Source organism: Rattus rattus, chromosome 7 (assembly GCF_011064425.1).
Source record: "Rattus rattus isolate New Zealand chromosome 7, Rrattus_CSIRO_v1, whole genome shotgun sequence".
Classification (NCBI taxonomy): domain Eukaryota; kingdom Metazoa; phylum Chordata; class Mammalia; order Rodentia; family Muridae; genus Rattus; species Rattus rattus.
In genome coordinates this window covers 53,898,275-53,911,734 of record NC_046160.1, presented here as the reverse complement: position 1 = coordinate 53,911,734, position 13,460 = coordinate 53,898,275, and the positions used below count along the sequence as shown (strand labels likewise).

Genomic DNA, 13,460 nt, shown 5'->3' with positions numbered 1-13,460 from the left:
AAACAGAGGAACTGTGTAAGGTCTAAGAAGCATGAAACCTTAACTTCCCTTTAAAAGAGTACATAAAGCCCACATTAGTGGAACAGTTGATTGAGAGGTCTCGTGAATTCCACAATTCTCACACAGCTCATAAAAGTCAACTTCAGAAAACAACGAACTTACACATACTGGAGAAAACTAACATATTTCAACACATTTAAATCTCTATATAGTCAGGTGTGGTGGCACATAACTTTAATCAGAGCACTTGGATCCATAGAAGCAAGTGGATCTCTATGAGTTTAAGACTGGCCTGGTTCTACATAGCAAGTTCTAAGCCAGCTAAGGCTATGTAGTAGGATTATGTTGTTAACCCTTCTCACAAAATTAGATTTTTTTTCAAAGTTTTAATTGCTTCCACACACTTCAATTTCTAGATAGGGGATCAAAAATTTCACAAGTTTGCTAGCTCTCTCATAACTGGTCTCACTACAATGAAGATGGTTCCAGGGACCCTCATACACCAAACTCCACAAATGTTCAACTTCCTTACACAAACTAGTATAGTTACTTGTGTAGAACTGACATACAAATTCTAGCATGCTTGAAAATCATGTCACTTCTACCCAATGCCATGTTAATACAGCGCTGCATTGTTTAGAGAACAATAAATAGAAAGAAAAAAGTTTGTCCATATTGAATGTTTTTGATTCTAAGATCACTGAATCTGACGAATTGTTAGTTGTGGATACAAAGGGTCACATATACATATATACATTTATATGTGTAAATATATAAAGTGATATCATAAAAGTATATATATGCATATACTTATACACATATATACATAAAGTATATATATTCTTTACATATATACATAAAAATATATATATTCTTTATATATCATCACTCCTTTAATGATATTTAGTTAAGAAATTCCATCACAAAGTCAGCAACAAATGAGTCAATCTTTTTTTTGTCTGAATAAAAAACTCGACACAAAGTCCAGTGTGGACTCGCATATTTGTTCAGTGAGCCTTGTGCAAGGCTATTTTTGACAACAATTTTTCCACTAACAGATCTATCAAATAAGATAATATTTAAACCAAGGCACTTCAAAGATTTTAACTAACAATTGTCTTGCTTCATGGCGTAAGTAACACAGCTCAGAGCCCATTAACCACATGCTGACTGGCAGGAGATCCAGCCACAGGGCTCTTTACTTTGAGGATTTCTCGCAGGGAGTGATCAATCTTTCCAATACACAAAAGAATTCACTATCCTGAAAAAAATATCCAGACTCAAGTGTGTTTTGTCTCCTCTAGTGGAAATCCAAACACTCCATCTTCAGCAAGGCAAGACTGATGGGGGAAGTTTGAATGGTTTGTTCCGTATTTGTAGGGTAGAGTCAAACTGTATTGGAGGAGCTGCCAGCAGGTAATGGCTGCTGAGAGAGGAAGGGTTGGTTACTCTTCTTGGTGAAACATGGGCTCCTAAGAAGCTGCTCATGCCCCAGTGGACGACTCCACTCCCATGTGCATATGGGCAGCATGAACTGGATTCAGGAGTTTATCAATCAAAAAATAAAAATTAAAACAGAACATGAAGTCAGAAGGGGAACAGGGTAGGGAGCAAGAGAAAAGTAGTAGTGGGTAGATATGCTCAATATACATTATATAAATGTTTTAACACTCTGAAAGAACAAATATCACTATTTTGAAAAAGGGAAAACTTTATACACATGCTTTAGTATTCTGCTCCTAAACTGTTACCATTCCTGTGACGCCCTCCTCCCATCTTTTGCAAATCCTTTAGATTAAATAAGCTTCTCCTGCAAGGCTAACACATGATGAGAAGACAGTTTTTTCTTGTGGCATTCTACATATGCCTCTCTCCAGGAATTTTGCAGCTTGCTATGTTCCAATACCACAAGGTGCCACATTTTGCCAAAATATACAGAAGGAGAAAGTTGAAACAAGTGCTAATTAAAATCAATGTACTTGATGACTCTGGAGAAAACTAATGAGCCCGACTGGTGTTAGAAAAGCATTTTGGGTAATTAAGAGACAAACTGTAAAGTATGAAATGGAGTCACAGTGCCAGTGTGAAGCAGCTATTTCTGTGACAATGTTTATTGAGACCTCAAACCTCTCAGATTCATTGCTCTCTCTTTAGCAGGCCCACTGGCTAGGAAGCCTGTACACACTGGCTAGTATGATTTCCTAATATACTGTAGGCAAGAGAAAGGTAAGGGCACATTAGTGGGAACAAAGCACTTTGGCGGACGCAGTCAATAGGATGATGGATCATCTGAAGAAAACGAGCAAGGTCTCGGTCAGAGGGTTCACTCCTGGATCCTCAGCGCTGTCCTGTGATTGCTCTGGACACAGGCATAAAACGCACACGAGCTGTATCATGTGACCACTGGACAGAGCCATGGCAGGGCTGGCCCAGCTCCTTCTGTGATCATTTAAAGTTTATGGAATTAGAGAAAAACTGTCCCTCTGCTGAGAAGAAAAAATATGCAAACTACCTAGGATCTTCTACATATACTTAGAAAACTGGTGGTGGTCACAGGTCAGCACATTGAACACCCTTCATTGGAAAGCCCAAACTCTTCTGAGTACCAACACGACATTCAGAGCCAACGATATCAGCATTCAGAGTGTGATTGTAGGGATGCTCAACCTATACATTTCATATACTGGGTTTTCTGTTTTGTTTTTTTTTTTGTTTTTTTGTTTTTGTTTTTGTTTTTGTTTTTGTTTTTTGAGACAGGGTTTTAGCATATAGCCTTGACTGGCCTGTAATTTACTATTTAGACCAGGCTGACCTCAGACTCACAGAGATCTACCTGCCTCTGTCTCCTCCCAAGGGCTGGTATTACAGGTGCATGCCACCACTCCTGACCCTACGATACAAATTCTAACACACCTTCTAGAGTCTCAAACACTTCTGGCCTTCACAGTATTAGACAGAGCCATTCCACTATAGTAGTAGTTCCAGCAACATGAACAGGTCATTTTACTGAATGGCTGCTACGAGCTGGGTTCATCACGAAGCACTTGGATGTCTAGCTAGATCTTGTCTTGCATTTATAGGAAGGCACTATCCATTCCATTTGATGGATGAAACTGAAGTGTAGAGATTAAGATGTGTGTGTAAGGCACTATTAGGAACTCTCAATAAAGAATCCAGCTGTTGTCACCACAGGAGACTTGAGTAAGGAATTGGTCAGACCAGCCTTGAAATATTAATGTCAATTCTAAGGACCATCCTTGGGTCTGGTCTGACCAGGAAGGAAATCCTACATCTCTCTCTCTCTAGTCACTGACATCTTCTGACTGAAAGTATACCGTCTCTCCATGTGACCCTAGTCACATCTAGATTCATGTCTAACCTAAGTGATGGCTCTATTGTGATCCAGAATCTCTGAGACTCCAACCAAAGCATAGTGGACTTTAGTTAAATTTAGAAAATATTTTTGCAAGCTTAGGCAGGCTCTGAATTTGTGATCTTCCTTCCTCAGGACTCAAGTAGGATTAGAGGCATGAGGGATCTTGACCAAGAATGATATATTTTTAAGTAAGATTAAATTATATCATACTAATTTCTATTCATCTAATCTATTTTCTCCAAAATGAGGATTACTGCAGGATTAATTCCATCTGCTGCATGTGCTTCTTTTCCAGTAAGTAGCAAGGCATAATACCTATATTTAAAAGAAGGAAATTCCTTTTAACAAAACACTATGGAAACATATTTATTATATTATTATCCCAGACCTATAAATCACCAAGTTATTTGCAAAATAAATTTAAAGAAATCTTGAATTCAATATCAAAATTAGTCTCTAGATCTCAGTCCCTGTGTCTTTCTAACACCCTATTCTGGAAGTAACACTTAATTTCTCTTTAGGGTTAGAAGCCTGAAAGATTTACAGAAAGTCCCAGAAAGTATTAATGATGGGTTCTCTAACAAAACGTGACAGTTTAACCAATCACTCAGTGGGAGCTCGTCTCCAGGGAACAGGGCATAAGCCAGGAAGATGAAGTAGAGGGGACATGATGAAGACAATGACAGATTCACCTAGCATATAAACCTAGAGTAGGAATGAGTGCTTAACGGGTGTGCAGGGGGGAACAGCCAGCCTTGTATAACCTACCAGACACATCAGAGAGCCGTTCCAAGATGTCTGGTGGAACCCAGACCTTCCTCATACTTCGGATGGCCTGGGTCTGGTTTGCATGGGATCTGTTAAGACATTTAGGGCCAGGCTGTCCAACAGAGTAACTGCTTCCATGTGGCTACTAAGCTATTGAACTGTGACTTGGCTATAGAGAGATATGCTGTGACTGTCCAACACTCAGCAGCTTTCAAAGACTGAGACTGGAAAACAGTGTGAATAACTCATTAGAGAGTTTTCATATGGATTACCTACCAAGGTACTATTTTGGGATGCACTGAGTTAAGCGATACGCTGCTAAAATTAATTTTACCACTTATTTCTTTTGAGCTCACCCTACATTTTTGTGGAGAGCGGTAATTTAAATATTTTGCTGTCATAGCGATCTTTCACTTGCTAGGTTAGAGTTACACCAAGGTATTTTATATTATTTGTGGCTATTGTAAAAGGTGTTGCTTCCCTGATTTCTTTCTTGGTCTACTTCTCATTTGTATAAAGGAGAGCAACTGATTTCCTTAACTTAATTTTGTACCAGCCACTTTGCTGAAGGCATTTATCAGCTATAGGAGTTCTCTGGTAAACTTTTGGGGATTACTTATGTGTACTATCATATCGTCTGCAAATAGCAATACTTTGACTTCTTTCTTTCCAACTTGTATCCCCTTGATCTCCTTTAGTTGTCTAGTTGCTCTGGTTAGAACTGTCAAATACTATATCAGATAGACAGGGAAAGAATGGACAGCCTTGTCTTATCCCTGATTTCAGTGGAACAGCATTAAGTTGTTCTCCATTTACTATGATGTTAGTCCTGATTTCTCTAATACTTTTAACATGAAAAGGTGTTGGATTGCTGGACCTACGCCTCTCTGCACATACATAGCAGATGTCAGCTTGGTCTTCATGTGGGTCCTGAACAACTGGAGCAGGGGCTGTCCCAAAAGCTGTTACCTGTACCTGGGATATGTTCTCCCAGCTGGGCTGCCTTGTCTAGCCTCAGTGGGAGAGGACGCGTCTAGCCTCACAGAGACTTTAAGTGCCAGGGTAGGAGGATATGGCGGGGGCGGGAGGGGGGGAGTTGTTCCCTCTTGCTCAGAGGAGAAGGGAAGCAGAGAGTGTGTGACCAGGAAGGAGGGCAGTGGGCAGGCTGTAAAGTGAATAAGAAAAAATAAAATTTAAAAAAGGTAAAATATTTAGCTGTCCTCCAAAGAGACTATAGTGTAAAATTCCCCTTAGAGATAGTATTTGGTTTGTATATCACAAGGGTAAGGCACCTTAGAAAAGGGCTTTTTGTAGCTGGAAATCAGTATACTAAAATAATAGTAACAGCAACACCAATAAATGAATAGTTGAAACAATAGGCACTCGATGTCTGACCGACAGGCTAGAAAGCACAAAGGCAGACCCCTCATCTTTCACCTTAATACCAGGCGATGAGTGAAATCTCTGTACAACTGCAAGGACTAGGGAAGGAATTCTGTTTCCAGGCCGTCCAGTTTCAAAAAGGGGCACCGATGATATGCTATGGACCTGGAAAGAGCTCTGCGTCCGTTTCTGTCTCATTTTGCAGACAGAGTGTGTCTGCGTTAATGAACCCGATCCTCTTGGTGTGAGGTGTGCCTCACCTGTTCTGACCCCGTCAGAATACTGGACACAAATAAACCTTGAAGGACAGCCTAGAAAATGAAGTGAGAGGAGGGGTCGTGCCAGCCGACTGTGCACAGGCACTGTGACCAGAAACGTTATTCATAAATACTTCCTCACTGGAATATTCAACCCAAGTTTTCGCTAAGCCACTAAGCCACTGGTTAGTTTGAAAGCAACAAAGGACAGTACAGCAAAGACTGTGCTTGTCCCTGTAAAAGTTCCAGTGAGTCTGTGCTCTGATGGTTAAGTGCCTACAGACATTGCCCTTCCTTTTGGTGGGAATAGTAAGAAGCCAAGGAAGACAAAAGAAAAAGCAAAGAATGAAATGGGTTTTAAAGAGTCTTCTTGCAGTCTCATGGCAAGCAGGTATGCCTTTGTCTGGAAAGACTGTTTCCTTGGGGAGGAGAAACCATACATTACAGAGGTCTGCCAGGAAGAGACAGAAGCAGCCTCGCTCCCCAGCTCCTCCCACCGTCAAAGCCAGACAAAAGCTACATGAACACAGAACCACCCAGACAACACTTCAGCCAGAGAAGTCCCCTTTTATATTTTTCCATTCCTCAAGGATACAGCCCAGGGACTGAGATGAGGAATTCTCCCAGCAAGCACCTGGCCACATTTGGCTCTAAATATGTTTTTTTTTTTTAATATTAGATTTGCACATCAATTTGCTTCCCAGTGGGATGAATGTTTTTCTTTTTTGTTAAGGAGGAAATACCAGTTATTTATAGCAACTAGGGGAAATAATGAATGGTTGCAAGAGTCACTGGATAGCATGTCACCACGTAAACAGATCTATAAACAGTCATTTTCCACAACAGTCCTGCAAGACGCTAAAGATGACTGGGCCAGGTCATTCCTCAAAACCTTCCAAGCTTTTCTCCCAGCCTTCCCTGCACAAATGAATTTCAATCAAGAGATCAGCAAATGGGACAGTGGGTGATACAGAACATCGGGGGTCTTTTCTAAGCAGTTCTACCACTAGGTCTCATAGCTGGCCTTGGGTTTGTCCCTCGGAGTATCAGCAAGTACGTATTATTAGCATTAAAGAGAGCAATAACTTGGGGGAAGGGCTGGAATAATTAGCTCTGAAGACCTAGTTATGAATAATAAAGAAAAAATAAAGTAAAATGACCTTGCTCATTATATAATATATTCTTAGGGCCATACTAAAAGAAAAGAGTTTATCTTTAAAGAGGTACTGAAAATGCCTGTTTCATGAAGAAACCAAATATTACATCTTTATTGTTACATCCTCTGCTCACCCCCTCCTCTCTTACATTCTCATCACCACCCCCTTTACTACTCAGATGTGTGTCCTCTTCAACACCTCTCCGTTGAGCATGATTTTTTTAAACATAAATTTTGATATTGCGATCATCTATCTATCTATCTATCTATCTATCTATCTATCTATCTATCTATCTATCTATCTATCTCATTTTGTTTGGTGCGTATATTGTTCTCCATGTTCAGAAACAAAAAACAAATGAACAGTAGACCAAAGAGGATATCACCTAACATGACCTAGACTTCTCCATCAAGAGATCATGTATGTTTTGGATGGGATCTCAGGTTTGGCTGTTGTTATAGTCATGAGAGAAATGCGGCCATGGCCACCAGAGTTACTTCCCTTCAGATAACAGTTTTTTCATTTGCTCCTTACCACTTACCTCGATTAGTTTTCCCACAGGCCCCCGGGGAACACTTCCAAACTGACCATCTGACAATTTCCTCAAAGGTCAAAAGCAGAGAATGTATACATCCTTCACCATTGTGGGGCACACCAAGTCACCTACCAGGCATTATAATGTCAGAAAAACCCAGCTTCCGAGTTATGGATACTCCGTGAGAGAACACCGAGGAGTATTCTCTTCTGATCTGTTCAATGTCTCCGTGTAACAGCTGGAGGGAAACTGCTAATCCTAAAACAGAGGAGAGAGTCACACGTTACCATAAGTGACCTGAGTTATGTCAGAAGTGATTGCTCTCCCAGAAGCTCTGGCTTATGGCTTCAGGTCTTACTAGCCACACAGAATGGATAGAAAGGATTTGTGAGGAACACTCTTCCAACATTAATACTGGAGTTTCCCAATTTCTAGGAACTAGAGAATCACTGGCAGGAAGTTAAGAGCAGGAAGCAGGCTTCTATCTATGGTGTCCTGTCCTCCATCCAGCCTGGCTGTCAGAACGGACCTCTCTAGCAACACTTACTCTCCAGAGAGACAATGGGGATTGAAATTAAATTAGAGCTTTCCCTTTTCTCAACCCTACAAGGCGTAAATATGATCTACCAAATAGTACAAGCCTGAAAACAAACCTTAAGATATAGGCATTCAAGAGTTTTTAAAAATAATGATTTTTCTTGTATTTAAAGCAACAAAAGTGATTGTAATAAAATCAAGGCTACATTCTTAATTTGATATAACAGAGACTCAAAGTGGCATTATTTCCTGAGAATTTATGAAGACACGGGACACTCTGACAAACAAAAAGGAATCCAGTCAGTTTAAAATTATCTGTTTTTCTTCTTTATCCCAATTACAGCGACATTATCACAGCAGGGCATGCCAGAGACAACGTTTATTTCATATGTAATTTTCTTGATTCTAAGGCAGGAGCTACAAAAAGGAAACTAATGTGAAAATGCTAGTCTATCACTTCAAAGACACAGCATCCCCTTCAATTCCCTCCTCCTTTCAACATTTTAAAACAAGACAGACAGAAGCTTCTCCCTGTATCCACAAGAGAAAATGAAACCTCTCAAAGTGACTTACATTTTTTTTCTTTTTCAAAAGTGACTCTTTTTAAAAAAAAACAAAACAAAAAAAACCCCCCAAAAAACCATGTACTCAATCTAAAGAGAATTAGGATAAGGGTGAAGAAGACAATAGAGCCATTCACAGATAACCTTTAACCTTTAATCTACAACATTATTTGTCACTACTGTTTTCTGAACAACTCAGTCCTTAATTTACAGTACTACAATGCTCTCTTAAAAAAGACGATACACAAATGACTTCAATCACACTGGGGAAAAAATGCAAACCTTATGCACAACACAGGCACATAAGGGGTTTCCTTTTACTCTCCCTAAATAGTATGAGGAAGCACAGAATAGTGAGAGGTGTCTTGTGGACTTGTTTTAAAATGGGCAAGAACCAGGAGAACTTGAAAGGAAGCCCCGCCCTCAGGCTTGTCTAATAGAATGTGTGCCTCAGAGAAGCGCTGTGAGAGTCAAGTCTAGCAGGTTTCAATACTTTGTACCTGTTCTCCATTTCTCTGGAACTCTCCCTTCCTTACCCCACTCCCCACCCCCGACCCAGCTCCCTTGGAGCAGAAGAGGAGGGTCAGCCCTTCCACAGTCATGAGGACTGAAGTTGAGAAGGGGCCAGCCGTCAGGACTAGTAGATGGACAGCAACTCTCAGAGCAACTTCAGGACCCTTCATGGGAAAATCTGATTCCTTTCAAAACCCTGAGGCCACTGAACCAAGACCAAGCAGAATGGCTGATCCATGTGACTTAGCAGCTCTTCTTCCTGACTCTGGGGTCCCACTGCCCCATTTCCCATTAGCATCCTTTAGCCTTCAACTCCCACACCATCTCCATTAGCATCACCAGAAGCCAGGGTTTGTAGAAGACCCATGTGTGTGAGCCACACACAGTCTCATAAAACAATTCTTCCTGTTGGGGAGGGCACTGCTCAAAAGACCCAGAATTCTCAGAGACTAAGATGGATTTGACGCAGTTCTTGAGATTCTCTTATATTTTCCAAATGACAATCATTTTACCAGGACTTCTGTGGAAGGGCCTGATCTGGGACCTTTGCAGCACCATGTGGCAAATAAAAAGAAAGAAAGGGAAAATATCAACAAGAATGAGAAATACAAAGATGGTATTTTCAGTACAGGAGGGGGAACGCGCAGGACTGACTAAAATTCCCGTTTGCCCAATGGGTGCTGCATTGATTTAGCCTTCAGTCTCTTCCCCTTTCACACTTCCTCCCTCAATCTTTTTTTTTTTTTAAACAAACAAAAACTTAAGGAAGATACGAAAAGGAGAAAGTTCCCTGTTAGAAAGAAAAGGATGATGGGAGAGCAATAATGCACAGACACACATCCATGTCTAGAAAGCAAGTGACATGGAGAGGGAGGGCAAAAGGCCTAAGGGCACCAAGAAGGCAGCCAGCAGGGGGCAGCCAGTGAGTCAGTGCCAGAAGGGAACAGCAAAGGGATGGGGAAAACAGAAAACGGGTGGGAAAGGGAAGATTACAATGCTGGATGCACTCTAGAAATTAGAAAAATATAGAAAAAGGTCCTAACTGTGGGTAATTTCACTATCCTAGTGACGAAAATTGGTGGCAGTGGGGGCAGTAATTGCCATTTGCAGTTGACCCATGTTCTCCAGAATGAAGAATTCACAATCAAGAAGTGGAAACGTCAACTGACTCAAAGGACTGGCTACAAGACACATGATCTGCCAAAACAGCTGGGCTTTCTCCCACAAACCGCAACTCTTAACTACAGAACAGCGAAGCTACGAGAGCAACAAAGTGGGTTCTATTCCAAGTTACTTAAGCTTCCTGACAGCCATATATAAAAAAAGGGCTCCTTTTATCCAGGCTTGGTGATCGAAATCTTCAATTCTAGCACTGAGGAAGTGAAGGCAGGAGGATGATGAGGAAGGAACTCAAGGCTGTTCTCAGCTACGAAGCAAGTGTATAATTTCATCAAACAAACCAAAACAACACAACACATGGTACCAGCAGCTGGCCCATAAGGAGCAGCTCCACAGAAACATGATATTCGTTTCTTTAAAAAAAAAAAAAAAATAGATGAGTACACTGTAGCTGTCTTCAGACACACCAGAAGAGGGCATCGGATCCCATTGCAGATGGTTGTGAGCCACTATGTGGTGGCTGGGAATTGAACTTGGAAGAGCACTTGTGCTCTTAACCACTGAGTCATATCTCCAGCCCACATCATAACATTTCTATTTATTTTATCATCATAGAAATTGTTGATCATATTTTTATTGTGGTCCTTAGTTATCGTGACCTTACAACCACAGGCTGAATAAATGAGCCATCAGAACACTACCAACACAATGGGTAAAAATTACTCGTCACTACAAAGGAAAGTCTTAACAAATATTTACACACTGATGTCAAAAGAAGTTAACCACAAGGGGAGAATGATGACTGGCTGAGGGTAAATGGAGCTGGGAGAAGGAGGGACAAGCGAAGACTTCTTTAAAGGATAAAAAATTTCATTTAGATCCTCTTAAAGGTTCTCACCCCAAAAATACAAGTATGTGAGATGACATATACATCAAGTATTTACATTAAATCAGCCATTTTGTCACTAATGAAACAAATGACACACAGCTGTGAATACCCAGCAGTGCAGAACGGAGAGCTCATGGTAAACATTTGCTAAACATACGTGTTATTCAGTGTGCTGTTTAAAAAAGAACACGAGAAGGTTGCAGGATGCTGTCTCACTGGAGTTCTCCGTGTTCAGGTTCCCATCTCCAAAATATAAACATAATGACATCAACTTTGCAAAATTCTTCAGGTAAAGCCTGGCAGGAATCACTCACGACGCCAGCAGGGGCGGCTGCAGGTGATGTAGAACTGCTTATTGGATACTGAACTGTAGTTTGTTCCCCCCTTATGCCCCCCCACCCCCAGCCACAAATCCCAACAAACTAGGTGCCATTTTAGGGAAACTAAGTAACAAAAGTTTCCCAACTACCATACACCCCTTTTACCCAGGCTCGGTGGTCCATAACTCACAATCCTTACACTCAGGAGGTAGAGGCAGGAGGATGAGGACCTCAAGGCCATTCTCAGCTACATAAGTAAGTTCAAAGCTTGTCTTGGGTACATGAGACCATGTCTTGGGTGGGAAGGATGTAACAAACAGAAATCAAATAAAGTAAAACAAAACTTTCGGAAGTAATACAATAAAAAAGAAAGGAGGAAAACATTCACTACACCTGGCTTTTTATTAATATACAGAGCCCAGGGTTTTCTGTGTACATAGGTCAGTCCTGTGTGGAGGGTTCAAAGGCAAAGCTGTCTATCACCATCACAGCTCTAACCTGGAAGGTGGGAAAGACCTAAGTGGGAGAAACTAGAGATATGAAGGTGGAAACATCCTTAATCACACAGGGCTTTGGGTGCAATCATCCAGATATAAACCAGAGCAGGGAACCAGCGGCAAACTTCAGCTCCTGAGATGCTCAGCCTGCAGGTGCATCAGGGCATCCTCTGCCTTTCTGTGGTCCTGACACAGATTTTTCTTTGCTTCATTTTCCCCCCTTCATTTCTAATGAACCAAATCGCGCATGGCTGTGAATGTAACAATGTGAAACTGCAAAACCATGACTTTGAAGACTCGGAGTTGGGCTTTCTTATGTTACCTATTGTCCCAGTATTCTGGAAACAATATATTCTATTTCTACTTTTAAACAAAATTAACACAAATGACTGACTTAAAGCCTGTATTTAACGAATTGTAGGAGGGGGACAAGATGGCCTAACTCTAAAGAGGACATCTTTTGACCCGTGCTGTTTACTGACGCTTGGGTGTATGTAAAGCCATGTTCCCATGTTCCCTGCACACACTTCCCATGTGTCTTTGCTCCTAGACTCTTCTTCTTCTTTTTCTATGGTCATTCCCATTTCTTTCTGTGGGCATGAGTGGTAGGTTTTCTATGACTTTATTTGAAATTAGAATTATTTTGAAATTGGAATCATTCTCACATGGAAGGTATCGTGTGACGAGTGTAGAATGCAGAGCTGGCCTTCTTCCTTGGGCAATTCTGCGACACTATGATGTTCAGACCTTTACAACTGCTAAGACTACACTGGAGGGCAGAGAGTAAGGAGTAGTTTCCTCCTGGGTTTTAGCTTGGGCTTTTGTGCTCTGCGGTTCCATAACTTATCAAGATACAACTTGAATTGTATGTTCTCTCTTAAGGATTCCTTTCATCTGAGCACTTCCAGTGCCTCAGTCCTTAACATTCAGAGTAACATTCAAAGAGAGTGCGTGAGCTGAACGGACCCCCAAAATGGCACTTTCCTTTTACTCGCAGCACCTCTGTAAGCCCTATTAGACACTCACTGGCCTTTCCGTTCACTTCTCTCCATCTCCTAAGTGTTTATGCAGACTTTTCCATTTCTTTTTCCCTTTGTGCAGAATTCTGATGGAATTAGGCTTTAATATCAGCATAGCGATTCATTTTTTTCCCCCAGCTGTGCTCATTCCCTTACTAAGAATTAAAAAAGAATTTTCATTCTATCCAGCACTGTCACAGAATCTAAGCACCAAGATGATACAGTTTTTCTATTTGTTTTTTAAAATGTGTTAGGCCAGTGTGTAACAAACTCAATCAGTATTTTTTTTATGCATTCGTTTTAAAATCTTATTTTACATTATGACTATCCTGTCCTGAATTCCAGCTTAGCCTTTTCTTGTCAGTTTCTTGTCTAGACTCCTAGGATGCCATCTTCATTGGCTGAACCTGCTTCCTCTGATTGGCAGCTCAGTATTTTCACTGTTATCTTGAGTGTTGTTTCCCTGCACAGAAATCCTACTCATTTGAATGCACACTGGCTACATATTTACACAGTCTTTAGACTAC

At 41.0% G+C, this 13,460-nt stretch overlaps 1 protein-coding gene across 1 annotated transcript in view; it reads right to left on the bottom strand.

Moving 5' to 3' along the window:
* Positions 1-13,460, bottom strand: part of Dock4 (dedicator of cytokinesis 4) — a 387,862-nt gene that overhangs the window by 135,236 nt on the left and 239,166 nt on the right. Inside the window, exon 13 of the mRNA XM_032907671.1 lies at positions 7,609-7,734. Within this exon, the coding sequence (XP_032763562.1) occupies positions 7,609-7,734 (126 nt within the window). The remainder of the gene's footprint in view (positions 1-7,608; positions 7,735-13,460) is intronic.